General features: G+C 41.5%; 1 protein-coding gene and 1 long non-coding RNA gene across 8 annotated transcripts in view; both read right to left on the bottom strand.

The window, feature by feature from the left end:
- Positions 1 to 5462: 5462 nt before the first annotated feature.
- LOC134409356 (uncharacterized) lies at positions 5463 to 7911 on the bottom strand. 2 transcript variants are annotated; one of them, XR_010026175.1, is made up of 3 exons: positions 6068 to 7908; positions 5573 to 6031; positions 5463 to 5527 (listed from the first exon to the last, which is right to left on the bottom strand). It is a non-coding gene; the product is annotated as an uncharacterized LOC134409356 (long non-coding RNA). The 2 variants fall into 2 exon arrangements; XR_010026174.1 differs by having other exon boundaries at positions 5573 to 7911.
- A 1428-nt stretch (positions 7912 to 9339) lies between these two features.
- Positions 9340 to 18816, bottom strand: part of ATP2B4 (ATPase plasma membrane Ca2+ transporting 4) — a 256117-nt gene continuing 246640 nt past the window's right edge. For 4 of the 6 annotated variants that reach the window (XM_063142032.1, XM_063142062.1, XM_063142023.1 and 1 more), the window contains one exon: positions 9340 to 15236. In XM_063142032.1, the coding sequence (XP_062998102.1) occupies positions 14931 to 15236 (306 nt within the window). In that variant the 3' untranslated portion in view covers positions 9340 to 14930. The remainder of the gene's footprint in view (positions 15237 to 18816) is intronic. The other 2 variants (XM_063142046.1, XM_063142054.1) reach the window with 1 other exon arrangement.

Below are 18816 nucleotides of genomic sequence, written 5' to 3'. Positions count from 1 at the left end.
TTGTACCCTTGGCAATAGAAGTTGCCTACAGGATTGTGCAGTTGGAGAAATAAAAGGACCGTGCAAAAAGTTGGAGTGTACCTATAGCTCTAGGGCGTTTTCGCAGGTGACAGAATAACCTCTGTGCATTGCTACAAGACATAATCAAATGCTGTAGTCTTAATGTACCTGATGCTTCTTTTTTTAAAAATTCCATATGCAATGTTAGGGCCTTTCTGGACAATATAACTTTACTATTTGCACTATGCATGTACAAGTGTGGACCCAGCATTATTAACATGGTACCATGTCTCCAAAGATTGGGGAAGGGACTTGGCTGCTATTTGGGAGGGAGGACAGTGGCTCAAAAGATAAAGAGTACAATGCTCTGAATGCAGATCGTCACAGGTTTAGTCCTTGCCTGAGACTTGAGGGCTGTGCCAGTCAGAGTAGGCAGTACAGCACTAGCATGTTTGACAGCTTCATATGTTCATTACTATTTCATTTAAACCAAAGGATGATTAATTGCTGGCTTTCTGCAGAGACCAGTACAGAAGTTTTAAAGTAAGGCTGGGCAGACTTTAGGCTTGTGTGATCCTCTAGAACCCTTAGATTGGGGGTGGGCTGGAGGTAGATCTCCACATGTTTGGGACTTGAACTCTGAGAAGTCCCTGGACTCGCACAGCTACTAAAAACTTTTCAAAGGTTGGTACTAACCCCCACATAGTAATCTAACCACTGATTTGATGGCTTGTTGTTAGGGGTTGTGATGGATTTGAGTGTTGGCTTTCTTCTGTTGCTTAGTTGCAAGATCACAGTATGTTGCTCCTGGGAATGTGCCGTTCTTGCCCCATCTAACATATTCAGTGTTTTCATGAGTTTGGAATGTGGCTGTATAAAATAAGACCTCTGTTGAATCAAACCAAAGGCCTGTGGTGATCCAGCATCCTATTCCTCACAATGGCCAAACAGATGTCTATGGGAAGCCCACAAGCAGGACCTGAGGGCAACAGCTATCTCCTGCTGTTGTTCCCCAGCAACTGGTTTTCAGAGGTCCATCACCTCCGACAGTAGAGGTAACATATAGCCATCAGGACTGGTTGCCATTACTGGCAGTTACTGCCAGTATACTCCCCATATTCACACCACTTTGTAAATGTTTATTTTTATGTTTATTTCATGACATTTGCAGGGTCTCTGCATTCCCCCAGCATGCGTACTGGAATCCTCAGTCGGCAGCCTTACTTAATAAAACACAAATTTAAGCAGAGAAACAAGCTCCCTTTCAGTAACAGTCCTGACATTTGAGGAACTTTGACTTATTTGTTGCTTCAAATGGATGGCCAGAAGACAGCCTTGAATATACTGTTAGAACTCCAAGTGATTTTGCAGTAGATCAAGGATTTCTGGCTCCTGCTTGTTTAACAATAGCAGTAACAAAATGACTCTCCCCTCTCCTGAAATATCCTACTGAAATGAAGAAATTTTATGGGTAACCAGGAATGGGTTCTGCTGTAATAATGTGAGCTCTGTTCAGTTCTGGTCCTCAAAAACTCATCCCTGTAATGTAAAGTGCATGTCTTTTGCATATGGTTCCAGCTGGTGGATCTAAGGCAAGGGTGCATAGAAAGTCGATCTCTCGATTTTTGAACTTCCCTTTATACATATATAGTGCTAATGGAAAAGTTGGGAATTTAAAAATGGTCTGGAAAAGCCGTCAAGGGAATGTGTAATTTAAAAAATACGGCATAAGGAACATTAAGACTACAGCTCCTTGTAAGAGGGAGCAGCTTGAAAGGGGCAGCGGAGAGACTATTGCTGAAGAAATCCTCGCTGGACCTGAAAGATCTCAACAACTTTTGTAAACCGCCCAGAGAGCTTCGGCTATGGGGCAGTATAGAAATGTAATAAAATAAACAAACAAGCTTAGGGTGATAGCAGTGTCGCTTTCCTGGGCAAGGTCCTTGAACAGGTGGTTGCCAACCAGCTTGATACTCTTCCAATGAGACTGATCATCTGGACTCATTTCAGTCAGGAATTAGGCCAGGTTTGGCATGGAAACAGCCTTAGTCACCCTAAATATACATGGGGGGGGGGAGGTACGCTGATGACACCCAACTCTACTACTCCTTTCCACCCAATTCCAAGGAAGCAGTTTCTGTGCTAAACCGCTGTTTGTTGGCAGTAATGGATTGGATGAGGGCGAACAAATTGAAGCTTAATCCAGATAAGACAGAGGTGCTCCTGGTCAGTCGAAAGGCAGATCAGGGAATAGGGATTCAGCTTGTGTTGGATGGGGTTACACTCCCCCTGAAGACGCAGGTCCGCAGCTTGGGTGTACTTCTGGATTCAGCCCTGAGCCTGGATGCCAGAAGTGCATTTACACAGTTAAAGCTAGTGCGCCAGCTGCGCCCGTTCCTAGAGATGTCAGACCTGGCCACGGTGACACATGCCTTAGTTACATCCCGATTGGATTACTGTAACGCGCTCTACGTGGGGCTGCCTTTGAAGAGTGTTCGGAAACTCCAGCTGGTTCAAAGAGCTGCAGCCAGATTGTTGACCGGGGCTGGTTACAGGGAGCACACAACTCCCCTGTTAAAACAGCTCCACTGGCTTCCAGTCTGTTTCCGGGCACAATTCAAAGTGCTGGTTATGACTTATAAAGCCCTATATGGCTCGGGTCCAGGTTATTTGAAAGAACGTATTCTCCCTTATGAGCCTGCCCGTGCTTTGAGATCTTCTGGAGAGGCCCTTCTTTCAGTCCCATCTTCTTCACAGGCGCGCTTGGTGGGAACATGGGAGAGGGCCTTCTTGGTGGTTGCTCTGGTGCTCTGGAACTCTCTTCCTGGGGAAGCTAGGCTGGCTCCCTCCTTGATGGGCTTTCGGAAGCAGGCTAAAACTTTTTTGTTCAAGCAGGCCTTTGGAGAATAATCCAGCCCTCCATCTATGTTAATGTCTTATAATTTTGTTGTGTATTTTTTAATTGTTTATGGTTTTGTTTCCCTCCCCCCCACCCATGTATATTTTAAACTTTGTAAGGCCGCCTTAAGGCCCAGCATTGGGCAAAAGGCGGGATACAAATAAATATAATAATAATAATAAATGATAACCTATGTTGGGAGAGAAACGGGGGAATGTGACTTGATTCTCCTGGGTCTCTCAGCATCTTTCAATACCATCAACCATGATGTCCTTTTGGAGTGATTGTCTGAGATGGGAATAGGAGGCATTGCACTGTAGTGATTTTGCTTCTACTTGGATAGTTGGCTCTAGAAGTGGTATTTGGGGATTATTGCTCAGTCCCATGGATTTTGCAGTATGGGATTGTGCAGAGGTCAGTTTCATCTCCCATGCTATTCAACATCTACATGAAATGATTGAATGGTGTCATTGAGGGATTTGGAGTGTGTTGCCATCAGTATGCTGATGACACACAGCTCTTTTTCATCCTCACCAGGCAAGGCTGTGGATATACTAGATTAGTGCCTAGCTGGAACAATGGATTTAGATGACTAATAAACTGAAGCTCAAACCAGGCAAGATGAAATTGCTGTTACTGGGTGGCTCTTCTGACAGTGTGTTTTCAACTTTTTCTGGATTGGGTTGCACTCCCCATGAAGGAGCAGGTTCATAGCTTGTGGGTTCTGATCATCGTTGTCACTTGAGGCTAAGCTGGCTTCAGTGACAGCATGCCTTCTACCTGCTTCAGTTGGTGGTCCAGCTATGCCCCTACCTGAACAAGGATAATGTGGCATCAGTAGTCTGTGCTCTGGTAACCTCCAAGTAAGATTACTAGAATGTGCTGTATGTGGAGCTGCCTTTGAAGACAGTACAGTAGCTGTAGTTCGTGCAAAATGCAATGGCTAGATAAATAGAAGGGACCAGGATGTCTGAACTTGTAACAATTCTGGGTTGCTTGTAGTGTCTGCCTGTATGTTTTCAAGCCCAATTAAAGTTTACATCTGGGACTGTTTAGTTTAGAGAAAAGGCAAATTAGGCATGGTGAGGAGAAAGTGGATAGGAAAACATTTTACTCCTCTGTTAATATTAGAACCCGGGACAACCCATGAAGCCTATTGGTGATATTCAGATAAAAGAAAATACTACTTCACATAGTGCAGGGTTAAACTATGACCACCAATCTGGATGGCTGTGAAAGATTAGACAATTTCATGGAGGAGAAGGCTATTAATGGCTACTAGTCCTGATGGTTATGTGCTACTTCCAGTATCAGAGGCTGTATGCCTATGCACACCAATTACTGGGGAACACAACCATGAAGGTGCTGTTGCACTCACTTTCTACTTGGGGTTTCCTCTCAGACAGCTGTGGGAACAGAATGCTAGACCAGATGGACCTTTGGTCTTATCCAGCATGGTTTGTATGTTCTTCTTTTCTTAACCTAACATAGATACCATGTAAATTAGTCAAAGGCAGGCTTTTGGAGATCTAAAAAGCTTCACACAATTATACATGGGGTATTTTGAAGTTTAATTAGTGTGAACTTGTAGGCAGCAAAATTGAAGTTCATCCTCTTGGCAGGATTTAAAGTTCGTAACTGCCAAAGAAAAGTAATGACTGTCACAGTAATTGTTAGTGCTCTTGGAAAGTAAAGTGATGAACATCTAATACACACAGAAAAATGAATGAGGGAAATTGGATGTGCAAAGGAGATTACCATGGAAGTGCTGGTTTAAACCCATAAAGCCTTAAACAGCTTGGGACCGCAATACCTGAAAGAGCATCTCTCCTGATGCGAACCTACCAGTATGCTACGCTCATCATCTGAGGCCCTCCTCAGAGGAATGCTTGGAGGATGGCAATGAGAGAGGTGGCTCTGTTGGTGGTAACCCCAATTTTGGAATGCTCTCTCCACTGTGGTCCACCTGGCACCAAGTCATCTTTCTGGCACCAAGTTAAGACTGTCCCCTACTCTCAGTCACTTGACAGCATATTATGAGGTCAGTTGTTTCATTAGGTCCCAGATTGGGCAGTATAGACATGAAATAAATGACCTTGGGTTTTAGTATTATGAGGGTGAAAAACATTTGCTTATCTACATTCTCCATACCATGCATCATTTTGTACACCTCTATCATGTCTCTCCTTACCATTTTTCTAAGCTAAACTGTCCCATGTGTTGTAACTTTCTCCATTGCGGTGGTGCTCAAGCCACTTGATCACTGGTTTCTGAGATGTGCTGTGTACATGAACTTAGCAGGGCAGCCTGACTATGTTTGTCCAAAAGGATGGACACACACCACCACCACCAGGTGAAGTTAAGAGGAAGCAAAGCTGGTATGTTAAGCAAAACCCTGGAAGAAGTGAGACTCCACATATTTGGACCACAAGTACCTACATCGTTAGGGGTGTGAGATTCAGAAGCAAAATCCAGCCACATATACACAATCACTTATTTTTGACTCCTTTACACTGCAACATTCATGACCAAAAACATACCAGGAAGCGTAAAAGAAATGGGCCACATTTTTGTATCTTTTTATTTACAATTGGATTAAAAAATGCTTGCCCATAGACAATGGATGGCCTCTTCAGTTCAGTCTGACTTTGTCAGCAACACACTGTGGAGGACCATATGACAGCGACGGACATAGAAGACAGAGGCAGTAAATACTCGGCACTGATATCTATTGAGGCTTTGCTTGGTTTACATCTATATTTTCAATTATTATTTTTGTTTTTGCCATAGAATGAGGCAGTGATCTGCTGGGTTCAACTTCTCTGCTTAAACACAGCAAACTATACGATCTGAACAAGCAACCCCAATCCAGTTTTCTAGAAATTACATCAGTGAGTTTGCATATGATACAGGCTGAAAAGCCAGCGGAATTGTTCAGATAATAACAAGACCCAAAAGCAGCGAACAAACTAGCTGAAAATGACTAAAAATGACTACAGATTTTGGTCCGGCTTTTAAAAGGATGGAGCCCAATTCTAAAGAAATGAAGATGAATATTTAGTGGCCAACAGAAACGTATTATATTAAGGCCAGTGCAAGTGACATCAGTCAAATTTGGTGACACAACTTAAGCTGAGGTATCACTATGAAGCCAATAATGAATTGCACCCAGACTTAAGCCACATTTAGAATAGACCTATTGAAATCAATGGGACTTAGCTATGACTAAGTCCTATTGATTTTGATGTATCAGAGTATGAATAAATCTGGATTCAACCAATTGTTTTGAATGTATTCCTGCTTACTGTTTCAAATGTCTCCTTGGAACTGGATCTGAAACCCTGAAAGACCTCAATAACATTTCTGTAATGAGCAGAAGATCCGATCTCCTCTCACTCCCCCTCCAGTTCTCTTATTGCCATTTCTCACATACCAGTTCACACTTGAACTAGTCAGAGAAAGAACTACTTCCACATTACAAACCTATATATGATTTTGCCTGAAACCCTTGAGAACTGCTGCCAGTCTGTGTCAACAATACCGGACTAGATAGACCAATGGTCTGAGTCAGTATAAGGCAGCTTCCTAAGTTCCTAATGAAAGCTGCCAAGCATCCCAGTTTGGTGATTTCACACCTGGTATTGGGGAGTTGTTAACTCCCATTATATCAATGGAGTGATGTTCATTGTTTGTACCAAATAACCCTAAAGAGGCCTCTTCTAAAAAATACTTCTAAATTTGGCTCTTTTCTGTTAGTTCATGTTTGAGAAAATATGAGCCACGAAGGCCGCTACTCTAACCTATTCCCTCATCCTACAGAAGTACCTCAAATGATACAGCTTTAGCAGATACATTGTGTAGTCCTCTAACAAGTACCCATTAAAACTGTAATATTTGAAGGGGCTCTTAGTATACACCCATTTATCATGTGGCTTTTAATCTCCATTGGATCTAGGCCCTAGGATTGCCAGTATGGTATTCCTAGGGTTGGTTGCAACCTTAAGTCTCAATAAATTTCTCTATCACTCATCATTCAAGTCAAGAACAAGCTGCAAATAACCAGTACTCCCAATTCTGCAAATGACAGAACAGCAAGCTTGGGCAGTGGTGGGCTGGTTGAAAGGCACAAAAATGGCAGCTTTTACATCTACCAAATTATGGCACAAAAGGAACACAGGTCACATGGCAACAAGAAGCACAGAGGCCACAGAAATCAGACAATGCTCGTGTGAATCATAATTTGGCATTTTTGAATGGCAGCATAGAAAAGACAACACTAGGAAAATGTTTAGCTACATAGCCTGCTAGAATAACCCTTTTCAAAAAACAAAAAACACAAATCTGTATCTCACTTGCAAATTTGACAGCAAAGAGGACTTTGAGTGAAGAAAATCATGCTCTTTGGAGATTCACACGGCTGTCTGCTTCTCCTATCAGCCTGTTTTGGAAACTTACAAAATAATTTATGTTAGTTAAATCTTAAGTAACGTAAGTTATTTTGCTAAGTTTCCAAAACAGGAAACATCTGTGTTGTGTTATTAACATCATCTGGCATTTTAACATTATACATGAAAACACAAAAGCATTTGTGCAAGTTTCTTTTGGGGCCCAGCATGTTAAAATGCATGCACCTAGGTGTGCAAGCTTTACACACCAGTGATGTGGCCCTGAGAGAAACTGCGATGACAATGCTGCCCTTGTAAAATCTGTTGCACTGCTGGCGAACCTTTTTCAATGCGGCAGAGCCACATTAAACCCTGCATGGGCAAGTGCTTTTCACACACCTGCAGTCTAAGTCACACCATTAAATCTCCAAATCAGGAATGAATCCCAACTGCCAAAGGCTTGGTAGACAGGAATTGCCTACAATGTTGGAGAGGAGGGTTGCAAGTTCCCAGATTCAGTTCAGGAGGAGCACAGGAAATGGAAAACAAGCAGGTGCCACCTCTTCTATTATAGTGTGGCAATATTTATTTATTACGTTTAAATACCGCCCCATAGCTGAAGCTCTCTGGGTGGTTTCCCCAAATTCCCCAAATAGAAAGCTTGTGATCACAGCCCCATCACCCTTTATCTAAACAGGATGATGACTGGAGAAACATGTTCTGAAAGAAACTGAGGATTTACATCTAACAATATTTTTTATTATTAAAGTTTCATCAGAAAATGCTGGTCATGTGCTCCAAGTCCAGTGGAACTGACCAGATTTTTACCGCCATTGAATCCTGCACTTCCAGTGCATGTTTCTCCTCCATGCAAAAGGCCCTCCCACTTACCTCCTTCCTGCATGCACAGGACAGGACTGGATTCTGCTTATGGTATTTACTTTTGCTGCTATCAGACATGATGTGACTGAATTAGAGTACGCAACGGCTGAATTAAAGATGTTTTTAAAGTCCTCTGTTGAAACACTGAATTTCTAATCAAATTCTGCTGCATTGCATTGAGGTATCAAATTGTCCCCTCTTGCATTGTACAAGTGTCAAGAGACTACAGGTAAGATTAGAAAATGGCAAATGTTTCCTATAGCAGAGCTTCCAATTCTTTCTATTAAAGATATCTGATGGGTCAAAAAAAAAAAAAAAAAATCTTGAAGACTTTCTTGAAACACATCTTTTTTGGCTAAAGTGTGTGGATTGCTTCAGACATCACACTTTTAGCAGGTAGCCCATTAAAATTGAGGAAGATACACACATCTCTTTCAACCTATGTGCACTGTGAAACCATTATTGTGGAGCACCTTTCACCAGGCTTTTACGATGTACACAGAGGATATGATGAATGCATATATCCACTACCTATGCTGCCAGATGCAAGAACATTCTCAGTCTTTGAAAATGTTCATATTAAAAGTAAAATGTTTGAACAGGGTTTTTTAAGCTTTCAGTACTACACCCTATACACCTACTGAAATAGGTTTAATTTCATGTAAGAGCTTAAGTACACATTGCAGATATTTATAGTTTTGTGGTTGAGTTTTCTTGGAAAGAATTAAAAATAGTATAAACAAAATTAATACATTATTTGTTTCCAGATGTTATGGGACTGTGGATGGGATTGCTGCCCTAAGTTGCCCCTCTAATTTTGTGACTTGGTGATTATAAATCCACTTTAAAAAAAGGCGCAGCATGCCGCCTGCTCTCCATTAAAATACATTATTCTTTTGGATTTCTTTATGGCATCTTTAGCCTTGGCTAGTATTTGATGGCTATTTCTGGGCCTTGCTAAGATGGCAGAAGTTGCACTGAAGGGTTTTTGTGCACCTATGCACATTGTATGTTGAAGACTTCATATCAACTTCGACTTCAGCAAACATTTTACACTATAATTTTGGTTCCAAGCTAGACATTTTACATCCATTCAAGTTATCCTTCATCTCAGCTTCAGTAGATGATCAGTGACTTCATAAACTGATGGGACACAGATTGAAGACATCACGGTTACAAGTGGGCACAGTTTATTCTCTCAACGCACTCGCGCATTGTTTCTGCTCAACAGCAAAAAAAGCTTTATTAGTTCAAAACAGCATCCCTTCCCCTCCTGTTGCACCTTAAAAAAATTGGCTTGATTTCCCCCATCCTGTTTCCCATCAGAGCATTAGCTATGCTTGGAGTTCCAAATATTCCGGAAGAAGCTCATTGTCAATCATTCCAACCCCGCCCCCTCTGCTTACCCCTCCCCCAAAGAAAAGAAATCTTCCCAAGAACCATATAAATACATGCAAAACATCGTACATAGAGATTAAATAATATCAAAATGCAATTACAGATCAGGTGCACTTTAAGCTGGACTCTAGATTATGGCAAACACACCAGGGTACATATTGCTTTGAAACCACCATTATTTTTAATGTCATGCATACCACATAATATTCAGTCTTTTGTTTTGTCTTTTTTCCTTTTTATACAAAAATACCAGTGCTTATTATACTAGTTACTGAAAAAGGGAAACCATAAATTCTTATCTGCATGCTTCTTTAGAAAAGCCTTTAAATTCAAATAAATATACATACAAATATTTATTTTAATACTGTATATATATTTATTTATGGGCAGAAAAAAAATGAACATGTAGTCTTAGCCATGGGTTCATTGAAGGGCACATGAATTTGCAGATAGGACTCCTTTTGGTTAGTAAGGATATTGTCACCACAAACAACAACCAAAAGAGTTAGGATATAGTATCAGGTTAGCAGTGACACTGGCTACAATAAATATCAAAGCTGTTCTAAAGGTATTGGGGATAAAAGAGGGATATCTATATTCTCTCCTCAGCGGTGCAGGCAGGTTCTTCTTCTTTCAATAAATGCTCTGCTGAGAGAGAAAACCCAGACTGGTGAAGAGCAGAAGGTTGTTCATGAAAGATTCCATGGTACATCTGGAAGCTGCTGTTACCTTCCCCTCCTTTTTAAAGCTGCAATTGTTATTACACCTGCAGCCACCTCAATCATTTGCCCATATCTCACCAAAGGACAAAGTGGGCCAGAAAAATTGGCAGAACTACACAATGTCTGGAGGAAAGCTATGGAACAGGGGCTGTTCATAGATAATGCTAAGCTACCGCATGGGTAAATTTCCCCATGGGACTTAGTGGAGAATGCTGGCCACCATTTTTGAACCCAGCATCATGGGTTGTTTGAGAAGGGTAGACAACCATCAAATAACCTATAGCTTGTTTTAGAGTTATATATCCTCTCAACCCATGGCGCTGGGTTTGCACAACACAACAAACTACGGCAAGCAGAGGCTCCCACAGGCGCCCATGAGCACCCAGCACAACTTAAGAGCCCCTGCAGCGAAATTAAGCCACAATGGGCTACCTTGTCATGCAAAACGTGTCACAGATTCTTTGAATTAGAATCATTGGGCCAGTTCACATGATCAAACAAGCCTCGGTGGCTTATTTAAATCAGTGATCCATGTTACTGCCATTTGCTTAATTACCCACCCGGGTACACACTGCTGATTTAAACAAGCCACCATGGCTTATAAGCCACAGTGGCTTGTTTTGATTGTGTGAACCAGGTCATTGGGGATCTTCAATGGACTTGTGTCCATTTCCAAGGAAAAGCCAAGTGAAACGCATGTGGAGATTTCTACAATTCAAACAGTATTCTTAAGCACGGTTGTTATTTACATTTCTATTCATAATTGCCCATGGCTAAAATTACAATTTGATTTGTTTTCTTCCTGGAATTGTCATCTTTTTAAATAATATCTTTTTTTAAAAACTTATTGCACAAAATGTTTGAAAAATTAAGTCAGATCCCTGTGCAACTCAATAAAAAGAACCAATTACATAATTCTAACTCCTAAAAATGGATATTCTTCATTGCACACAGGAAGTGATGTAATGTCTTTGGTACCAATCTGCCAATCTATTTTAAAAAAAGAATAAATTCCTACTATTAAGAACTGGATGCAAAATTATGTCCAGGATGCTTTTCTTAAAAAACAACAAAGCATTCCAAGGCAAAGTAACACACACATCACAGGATATTACCTCATTTCCTGTCTGGCATGGCACAACCTTGAATTATCCCCCTCCCCCACATGATAATTTTATTGGTTGCAAAGATCATTCTGTCCCTCATGGTATGCTTCAGAGAAATTATAATATATCCCCATTCCCACCCAGTAAGGGCAGACTATGCATAGAAGGCAGACTTCTGAGCATGAATCACCTTACCTGGATGTTATCCAAATGTTCATAAAAGGATGCTGCATGGGGTAAAAACCAAGGCCATTCTGTACTATGGGACAACTGTGTGCTGATCTCTGCTGGATTGGGTTTACTTGTCTTTCTGCTAACAGATGGCTGGTCCAGTCAAGTTTGGATAATGCTGTTTATCTGTTTGGGGAGGTAGGGGGGACTTATTTGAAAGGAGGTTCCCCTTCTCCCTCCACCCCCACAGCACGTGCCATGGATAGAACTCAACAATGTTGGCCATGTGTTTGGCGAGCGTGCGCATACATTAATCTGCTGATCAGGGCTCCTGCCTTTTATCTAGAGCACTCTACCTTGGCCACATGTTTTATAGTTCCCCAATAACTTAAGCCGCTCAACTGCTGCCAGTTGTATCATTGAAACTAAAATAGAAAAAAACCCTCAACCTTGTTTTACATTAAAAAAACGTATGCACAATAAACACTTATACCTTAAGCAACCAGCCATATCAACATAATTTATATAAAAAACATTTCTGTATAACACAACTGACTTTAGTACAAAGATGGCTGTTCAGAGAAATGAAGCTGACTGGAGTCTGACCAATCACTAAGTTTCAACTGCCAGCCATGTGACTACATTCCACTGCAGTTACATAACTCACAGCTTTGTTTCCTTTAAACAAAATACATATGGCTGACTTAAAAATATCTGTTTCTGATCTAAAGAAAACTATATATTTTTTGCATAATATTTATATAATTATTTCCCCCCTCCCCCACTGAGGAAGCTAGACACACACAAAAAGAAAAAGAAAGAAAAATGGATTAAAATGTAGGCCAGACTCCTCATTGCAACCTGTCAATTACAGATTTCTGGGAGTGACAGTTTTTTCTTTTTCCAAAACATGTTTGAGGTAATAAAAAAAATATATCAAACATTAAAAAAAAATCAGTGTCCCCTCCCCCAAATATTTCATAAATATTTATGCAAGCGCCTAACACCACCATTTGTTTCTGCAAGTATTTAAAATAGAAAAATGATCATTGAAACAATGTAACCTTTAGAACAGAACTAAATAAAAAAGATTTTTTTCCTTATCTGGTAGGTCACATAGCAAGAGATGGCAGTTTCCCTCCCTAAATTCCTCCCAGTGTTTATAGTTCAGATGAAAGGAATGAAGTGGATTTATCTGGAAGGAAACAAGGGGTAAGGGATGGGCGGATGCCTTAGTTGCAATTAAGATGGCTGATGATCGTTATTTTTCCCCACCCCAGATAATGGCAGTTGGTTGAGCCTAGTATGAATGTCCTTTTTACGCCAGCCCTGGAATAGAAGACCTACCGAGAAGGACTTTTCATCAGCCTAGCTTGAACTTGTGAAGAAATTCAGTGACTAATCCACAAGGTGAAGGGGTTTGAGTTTAAAAGTGAAAATCAAAACACTCCATTCTCATTGTTTTGTTTAAGGAACACTTATCTCGTGGCAAAGTACCGGGCTCCCGTGTGGCAGACGGTGCTTTGGGCAGTGCTTAGACAAGGCACAGAAGTTTCTGCTGTGCGTTCTTCGAAAGGAAAGGGGGACCGGGGGTGGGGTGGGGAGAGAAGAGCCACCAACAAGTCGTGTACAGTTGAATGTTGGGATGGTGGCGGCAACAAAACCTTCAATACAGCTGCTAACAACTAGGTCCTCTCTTTGCTTCCAGGTAGTATTTTCCAAGTAAACCACTCTGTAGTGACACAAGCCCACTGTGCCAAATTTCAAGAGCTGCTCTGCCTCCAGCATCACCAAACTGTGGTTGCCCTCACTTCTCTGAAACAAACTGGCCCTCACTTAGATATGCCCAGAACAGTTTCAGCAGGAGGCCCCTGTTTAGCTCTGAACTGCACAGCTGAAGTGTAGTTTTCTTATCTGACCAGCATACATATTAGGAAATGTATATCAAGATGAGGCTGACACCGTCCTCATTTGGCGCAAGAGCCAATTCACCTTCTCCAGCATTCACTTTAGACCGATGAGTGGCAAATATCACTGTGGGAAAGGATCGAAGCCAGTTTAGGTGCAATGAGAAGGGAAGGCACTCCTAATGAGAAATGTGGAGATGTGTATTGGTACACCCTATTCTTAATAATTGAGGAAGGTGCTTTGTATCGCAACCAATACAACATGGCTCTACAGAGCCAACTCATGCACAATTTTCACCTGAAAAAGCACTTCACACAAATGTTCATGCCAAGATTCCTTTTTGTTACATTTTCACTCTTCAGTATGCAAAATGCAGGAGAAGTTATAGGAACTGATAGCGTATTACCAGTGGTGGCCTGACTGTACTGATTTACATTGTGTGCTCTTCAAAGACTGGACCTCTTCCCAAAACAAGACTTCTGAAACCTGGGCAAGGGCCATAGCTTGGACTTATGCCACATTCCTTGGGATCAATTCTTACGAGAAGTGAGGTTGGGATGTTTACTGTACAGAGCCAATGACTAATTCACCTGATAGTCAAAATGGCAAAACTGAAATCAAGCAAATTAAATATAAGAAATAGTTATACCCCAAGAACTTCAGCTAATGTAGAATTCCAAAGTAATTTGCTCTTAATTCATATACAACTCCTTTTCATCAAAAGCCACATTCCACCTGATTTCATTCTCTCAGAGAACATGTTGCTGTCATAGCTCCTTGTTGCTTGGCCTTATTCCAACTCACATCATTTAAAAGGCATTTTAAGACTTTTTAGTCATGCTCATCTCCTGTGGTTGATACTACCACGGAAACAGAGAGATACACAAACAGAAAAAATGGTAAAAATCAGGTACCATCCCCACCCCCTGGAAGACTGGGTTCACTTTCATATCCAATACCTGATTCAGATCCCCCTTTAATTACATCCCCTTGGTGCTCATTCCTTTCTCCCCAGGGACATATGACAACATCTAGGATTCAGATTCCACAAGCAAAAAAAGAAGCCATCCCAACAACTGCATCATCTGAAGCTCTACACACAGCTCTTCAAGAGAATCTGAACCCTGTTTCTTTAAGCATGCAACAGCAATGAGAGAAAAGCCACTATTACAGACATGTGGAACTCAACTGAAGGAGAAGATGTATCAGATTGGCGGTTTCTCTCTTGAGGGAGGCACCTCTGCCAAAATAATTGCTGAGGAGTAAAAATCTAGCTGTGCGTTACTGTGGCTCCTGCAGCTAAATAATCATAAAGGGGGGGAGGGGAAGAGGAGTGAGGATAAAATAGGCATATAGGGATGAGCACTTGACAGGAAGTGGCCGCAGTGTGTGGTCAGACGTTGGTGCCTATGTTGCATGGGTGGGTGGGGGAAGGAGAAGGAGGATCAAAGTTCAAAGGTCAAACTGATGTTTCCAAGCTGTGTAAAGGGCTTTCTGGCTCCGGAATGGTGTCCTCAGCGATATTGCTGTCCACTGCATTGTTATTTCTGTTGAGGGGTGAGGACTCGCCTGGGCTCTCCTCACTTTGCTTTTTGAGTTCTTCAGCTTCCAGGTCTTCATCGGTGCCATCGAGGAATGGTGTCCGAGGCTCGTCTTCCTCCAGGATGAACTCTGGGTGAGTCATGAAGTTATGAATGGAGCTTCTGGATTCGGGTTTCTCGAGGCCTTCATACAAGGAGCTACGGAACGCATTCACCACTTTGATCTGTACCAAAGAGGGATGGGGGGGATAAACAAACACAAGCAAACACAAAAGTGAGTAGTAGGCAGAGGGAGCCCTTAAGGACTTTGGGGGAAAGAAGAATGCAACAAGTATAACAAAAAAATAACAGCAGCAGCAGCAACAACAACAACAATAGTAGTTTTTAAGAAAAAACTAAAATCAATATAAAAAGAGGGCTTATAAAGAACCAGCTTGGCCACATGGGTCAAAGGTCAGGCACTACGCGTGTGATGGGGCAACCAAGTATGAGGAGGCTTCAGGAGCTGCAAGAAAAGACATGTCACATTTCTAAGACAATAGCTTTGAAATGCATGAACACTCAAAGCACACTTGTTCTCAATGTGTGTCTGCATGTTCAACAAAAATACCCAAATGAAACAGCTCAAAGTGGCAAGTGTAAGACATATACATTCACAGAGTGTGATTTACTTCAAGGCAAAATTAGGGTGGGACGTGATGGTGTCAGTTGCAAATTTTCAAACCTATAAAGATTAATTGGCTGAAAGTGTCACACACACAAAAATGACTTCAGATAGTGCATTGCAGCAAACCCAAGCAGAATGCCAAGAATGATGAATGTACCAGTGAGCATGCAAGAGTAAACCAGATGACAGTTGCTAAATTGGAACTCAAGCTCAGGAGCTCCAGAGCCACCTTAGTGTCATCATATTTGGAAAATGGTCAGCAATTTCCCCAGAGCAGTCACTAATTTCAGAGTTTGCTCTACAATTCTACCCAGCACTCACAGCTGCTCTGTACAGAAGACTTTCAGTGCTCTTGGCTTATGAAAATAAGGTCCCAAAGGCAGGAGTGGGGGAAGCATGGCCCATGGGCTGCAAATGGCCCACTGCCTAATTTTTCCAGATCACCTGATTGGTCCCTCCCACCAATCAGCTGACTAGCAGGGAAAACGGGGCGTGGCTGAAAACCCTGCTACTCTGCTGCTCCTTCTTCCCCACCAGTCCTTTGTTTCCTGCCAATCAGTAGAGGGGGGATTTTCACCAGGATCACATGGGAGAACCCCAGGGAACGCGGTCTTCAACAGGAAAAAGGGTCCCCACTCCTGTGCTAAGGACAGCACATTCCATTTGTAGTCATGAGTACAATTATGGCTGATCACAGACTAGACTTTCTTCTTCACCTCACTTTACTGGTGCAGAGAATTCTCTATAAAAGTGAGAAACAAGCTTGGATTCCCAAAGATACTTAAAAAATGAGGCCTCTACACAGATGGCTCTTGAGAAGTAACAAATGCAGCTTTAAACATATTCGGCGACAAAGTGTCAAAGGTCTGCTTTCTTTGGCTGTTTTGAGATTCTTGGATTCAAACTTTGGAAATTTTTATTCCTCCAGTCCCCATATTAATCACAGTTTGCTCGGTCATGTAGGTAAAATGCAAATCACATTTCCAGAACAAAAAGGCATTGTGGACACTAGAGTAGAGAAACCTTCCCTTTACATGATGGAAGCATATTTCTGTAAAAGTTACGTTCACCTCAGACCAACACAACAAATAAAAGTGATGAGCAGAGTTTTCTATAGCCCAGCCTATTCACGCAGACATTAAAGATAGTTACATCAGCTTTCCATTAAAACTTACACACAATGCAAAATCCACAGAGACACATCCAAAAAGCAAATTAAAATAATGTATAATGATGCAATTAATATTCTATGCAGAGATGGCCCAAAATTAGTACCTTAAAAAGACAAACAAACAAAAAGATCTAAAGAATCCCAGATTCAAATAACCACCTAGGCACATTTACAGGAAAAATTCTCCATCTCCCTTTCTACCCAGTTATTAAGTGGTAGCAACACTCCAATGCCATCACAAATATCATGTTGGTCATGCTTTCAGTTCTCACTATGGAGTTTTCAAACACAAAAATGCTTAATTTTTACTTTGCTCATTGCTTTTCTTCTGCAACCCTCCAGTGCCTACCAGCCACAGTTACAGAACTGTGTTTGTAACAAAAACATAGGTCCAGAACCCCGATTGGAGGAAGGAACTGGCAGATGGTTGGAGGGTTAGGCACCTTCCCCCCACATGGTGCTTTTCCATGGCAAATTACCCCATCCGTATTACACTTTGCAGAGGAGAAGCAGGGGGAAGGTTTCAGAACACAAGTTCCAGTTCCATTGCCCATATTTTCAACTAATATAAACTATGGTTCAATCCTCTGTATTAGGGGTGAGCAACCCCCCCCCCCCCTGCCCCAGTGTAGCCCATGCAACTGAGTTCTGCCATGGTTCTCCATAACTTATTTAATACGTTGTTTTCTTCTCTTTCCTTTCCAAATGCCATCTAAGATAGTGGTCATCATCTCATCTTGTAATCGTGAATTCTATTATCAACCGCATTGGCTGATCCAAGTTCTAGTTTTATAAGAGAGGGAGAAAAATCACCATCCACATTATCCACGGCTTTATAAATTCATGTGCCACTTTAGTTGTCTTTTTTCCTTTTGCTTTCCCTCCTTCCCTCCCTCCCTCCCTCCCTCCAGATGACGATAATTACCACAGTGTTCTTGGTCCTCTCGTTCCCAGAGAATAACAAGATATGGTCATATTCTTCAAGCTTGTTCACGTATAAATTAATCCTTAGGTGCCCTTAACTTATGCTTCTAGGCTAGCCTCCAGGTTTTTTTTAATGATAATTTCGTCTTCACAAGAAGCATCAATCTTTACCTTGGTTGAAAAGCTATCAAGTTCTTGTTGAACTGGCAAATATCTGTACATAGACAATTATGCTTGGTGTGTCTTACTTGGCTAAACCATCTGATTTAGTTATTGTAAAGCCAGCCAGCTAAAATGGAAGCGCTTTTCTAATGCAACATCCCAGCCCAACTCCAGAAAGACAATGGAACTTCCCAGAAATCTTTGGTTTCAGAATGTTGACATACACAGAAAGATAAAGGAGTAAAGCATTATTTGAAAACTCTTTAGGATGGCAACTCAGAGTAAACTACACATTGCTTTTAATACATGGCATGCCTCTACATCTGTTCTTTTACCAAATCAAAAGTAAATGTAGCGATCTGACCTGGGTTAAGAATGTAGTCTTGGGGTGGGGGTGGTTAACTCTTTGCCTCCTGCTGTGGTCCTAATCTAGACTGTGCTGCCCTCCCCTTGCACTGGCAAAAAAGAGCTTCCATTCTCTTCAGTTGAGGCTTGAAGTCCCCCAATCCAAATGAGGACCACAAGCACTGTGTGTACATGTGTGTGTGTCAAAGCACCATACACTAGGATCCAGATCTAAATTGACCTGTTACACTTACTTTTGAGTAAGGATAGCCCATATGTAGCGGCATGCTACGTATTAATAGTAACATGCAGTTTGTCTCTCAGCCTACAAGATCAATGTCAAGGTAGCAGCTAATGCCCTGTGCTGTAGGACAATGACTCTTACACACAACAGTAAAACTTCTCTGGAGATGGATACTAATGTTAGAGAAGTCTCTCCATTTTTAAAAGGAAATACACCAAGCAAAATGTCATGATGTCCTGTATGTGAGAATGTCTCCTTGAGTGCATCCTTCTTATCTAACATAAACAAGAA

The sequence above is a fragment of the Elgaria multicarinata genome, chromosome 1, assembly GCF_023053635.1.
Source record: "Elgaria multicarinata webbii isolate HBS135686 ecotype San Diego chromosome 1, rElgMul1.1.pri, whole genome shotgun sequence".
Classification (NCBI taxonomy): Eukaryota; Metazoa; Chordata; class Lepidosauria; order Squamata; family Anguidae; genus Elgaria; species Elgaria multicarinata.
The sequence above is the reverse complement of the archived record's forward strand: the minus strand, read 5'-3'. Positions and strand labels throughout refer to the sequence as shown.